Source organism: Carex rostrata, chromosome 10, assembly GCF_964058835.1.
Source record: "Carex rostrata chromosome 10, lpCarRost1.2, whole genome shotgun sequence".
Lineage (NCBI taxonomy): Eukaryota > Viridiplantae > Streptophyta > Magnoliopsida > Poales > Cyperaceae > Carex > Carex rostrata.
The window spans coordinates 11,936,423-11,939,935 of record NC_135927.1 but is presented as its reverse complement, the minus strand read 5'-3'; the positions used below and the strand labels follow the sequence as shown (position 1 = coordinate 11,939,935).

Here is a 3,513-nt window from a genome sequence, read left to right as displayed (position 1 = left end):
TTGGTTTCGCTTCGTAGAAGGCTAGCCATCGGGTGAGCTTCTCTCTATCCATTCATTATTATACAAGTACACATAGTTTTCCAGTTGAAGTCCCAAAATAAGAAGGCGCGAACTAATTGGTTGGGTTTTGTGTGTGTGTGTGTGTGTGTGTGTTGGATGGGGGGGTGGTGGTTTCTATATTGTAAGATTTCCAATAGCATTTAGGTTCCTGTCTGAGTACTCAAACAAGATTCAATTTGCACTTGTTGGATTCAACTTCTAAACTCTTCTTTTTTCTGATTAGTAATTTGAGAAGGGGCATCTTGATAATTTTTGCATAATTTTCAAATTCATACAAATAAGATTAAATTTCAATAGAAAGTTTATAAATGTGTTTTTTAAATAATATTTCACGCAACTTGAGATTCCTCTTGTGATGCATCAAGGATTTGTCTCTAGACCATTGAAAAATTTAATCATCTGGTGAACATAAAATTTGCATTATTTTATCATTTCGTAAAGTATGATATTTTATTGATTATGCATATAATGTTAGATTTGAAATTAAATATTATTTTTAATTATTATAAAGATTGTTTTTTGTTAAATGACCCCTCTCCTTTTTTTTATTATCTTTTTTAGCATGAGGTGATGGTCAAAACCCTTCAACTCACCCCCAATACGGGCACTGAATTTCAAATGTCTCTCCCACAAGTCCTCCCCTTTTAATTTAATCCCTCATGTTATTTTAAAAATTTTAAAAATGATGTTTGATTTTTGTTTTTTCACTGACCAATTTGGATCTCACAAGTTTATGTTGTCCTTTACAAACAACCCCAACAAAATATAAAGGTGAACTGAAACATCTTGGCTCAGCCAGTCAGGACAAATCGGTATTGCAGCGAGGTAAAGAAATCAGTACCAAAATACAATGAAATTTTCTTTTCTTTCCTTGAGCCCAGTACACCTAAATTTCATTGGATATAACCTTAGAAATTCTACACTCACTTAAAGCGCAACACAATAAGATTTAAGAAGATCAAGATTTCTGATCTCTGACCGTTATACCTATTTTGGCTGACATACTGTTGTCTTCCAAATTTAGGTATCTTCTCATACCTTGTATGCACTAGTTGTTATTATAATTCCTATTTTCATGGAAAGTGAAGTAAACTAACACTCCTGCTTGGCCTCTGGCTTGGCAGGATTAGAGTAAATTGTCCTTTTTCTTGCTAGCTATGTCCGTCCAATCTAAAACACGGAGACCGGATTGGATCACATTTGATCACACTTGATCACACTATTGTGATGATACTTTAGGAGAGATTTTTTGTGATACTCTAGGACCCTCTTTTTCATGGCATGAATAATAGGAAAACAAACCCACAAAATAGGTGGTTTATAGTGGGCTCTTGCTTCAATAAATTTAAAGCAGCATGGTAAGTCTCACCAATATATTTTTTTTCAGACCCTTTTGCCCCCACTCCTCTTTCTGAGATAACAGATGATGGTAGTCAACATTCCTTCATCTGTTGGCTGCATCTTACTATATTGCGATACACCAATGCTTTATAATTAAAGTGACTTAGGTTATGTTTGGTTGTGGAGTAAAGTTAATAAGGATTAAATTGCTTACTCCATGTTACTCTTCATATTTTACACCTTGTTTGATAGTATGAATCATTGCTTAAATTAATCCATCTAGAGGAGTAAGATGTTGAGAAATGAACCTTTGTCTATGAGAGTGGGTCCTACAGGTAGTAATTTCTAAGACAGGAACAAAATACTGTTACAGTAGCGAAGGTGCTTGTTCATAAGTTCAGCAGAGAATAATTTTTTTTATTACAGGTGTTGGAGCCATAAATTTATACTTTTGGCTTTAGTCTAACATATACATAATGCACCTTGATTCATATGCTAATTACATTTTCCTTGTCAGTTATCTTTTTTCTGTAATATTTACTTGTTTAAACTTCTACTGACAGTGGAGATCACTTTGAATTTTCTAATTGTAGCAACACAATGTCTGATGGTGACTCATCAAAGATGGTCTCTATTTGCCAAATTGAGACCTTCAGTATTGTGCACCTTGTGAAAGTTATTGGCTACTCCATGGCGAAAGAATTCTATGACATCTCAATAGAAGCCGGTAAATTCGATCTGGCTGAACACACCTGGGCTGTGCGTTATAAACCAAGTAAATCAGAACATAAAAATTATCCACATGATAAGTCATGGGTTAAGTGTATAGCATTCTCTCTAGAGCTTGTGACAGTACCAGCAGTACCTATGGTTGTTTCCTGTGAACTCAGCCTTCTTGATCAGGATGGCAAACCTTCTCCAGCAGCAACCAAATCATTGGGGGCAAGCTTCACTGAGAAAAGAAGTGCTGATTTTTCCAAATTTATGGAAATAACTGAACTTGAGTCCTCGGGATTGCTGAAAAATGATTCTCTCGTGATTCAGTGCTCTCTGCAAGTGAGAAAACCATCACGCAGAGAAGAGACTAACAAAAATTATGTTGTAGTGCCCCCATCTAACTTGAAAGAGCACCTGGGATGGCTTTTAGAGAGCAGAGAAGGAGCCGATGTTACCTTTCAGTTAAAGGAAAATACCTTTGTTGCACATAAATACGTGCTGGCGGCTCGTTCGCCAGTTTTCAGAGCTCAATTTTTCGGTTCGATGCTGGAAAGTAAAACTGATTCTGTTAAGATAGAAGACATGAAGGCTGAAGTTTTTAAAGCTATGCTTTACTTTATATACATCGATGCGTTGCCCCCTCAAGAGGAGGTCTCATTTGAGATGGCTCAGCATTTACTTGTAGCTGCAGATCGGTACGGGTTGGAGCGACTGAAACTGATTTGTGCTGATCTGTTGCGCACGGGAATTGATGTGAAGACAGCTGCTACCACCTTGGTTCTGGCTGTGCAGCATAGCTGTCTCCCGCTTAAAGATTTCTGTGTTGATTTTGTTGCTTCTCGTGAGATGCTAGATGCAGTTATGGCATCTGATGGATTTGAGCATCTCATAACTAGCTACCCTTTGGTCTTGAAAGAGATCTTAGAGAAGGTTCATAGTACCAGAAAGGTTTAATGAGTCTTTGTTTAATACAAATTAACTATATTGCTACTAGAAGAACTTGAATGTCTTTTTAGATAGGATGATGATTTTTTTTTTTTTTTGATTATGGATGATTCTTATCTGTTAATTAGATGCGTTGACATAGGTTGCTTTCAGTCTCATAGTTCTCCTGAACAGAGTAAATTTAGTTTCTCAATTAGGCTGTCAGGCTTGGCTATTTTGCTGTATCAATTAGTCTTTTTTCATTTTTCTAGTTTGGGTAATGAGTTATTATATTTTTTGGTCATTAGTAATGAGTTATATCAGTTAAATTGACACAAGTTGCTTTCAGCAGGATAAGGGTATTAACCGCGGTGGTTTGGCTTCATGCAACGCACAAGTCATATATTTTTTTCTTTGTTTTAACTCTATCACATTTGCGCTGCATGAAGCCAGACCAATGCCTTTAATGTC

At 36.2% G+C, this 3,513-nt stretch overlaps 1 protein-coding gene across 1 annotated transcript; it reads left to right on the top strand.

The window, feature by feature from the left end:
• Positions 1 to 3,279, top strand: LOC144560651 (BTB/POZ and MATH domain-containing protein 1-like). Its single transcript, XM_078309887.1, has 2 exons — positions 1 to 32; positions 1,965 to 3,279. Exon 2 carries the CDS (start codon positions 2,002 to 2,004, stop codon positions 3,070 to 3,072), a length of 1,071 nt encoding a protein of 356 aa, XP_078166013.1. The 5' UTR covers positions 1 to 32; positions 1,965 to 2,001; the 3' UTR covers positions 3,073 to 3,279.
• The last annotated feature ends 234 nt before the right edge of the window (positions 3,280 to 3,513 follow it).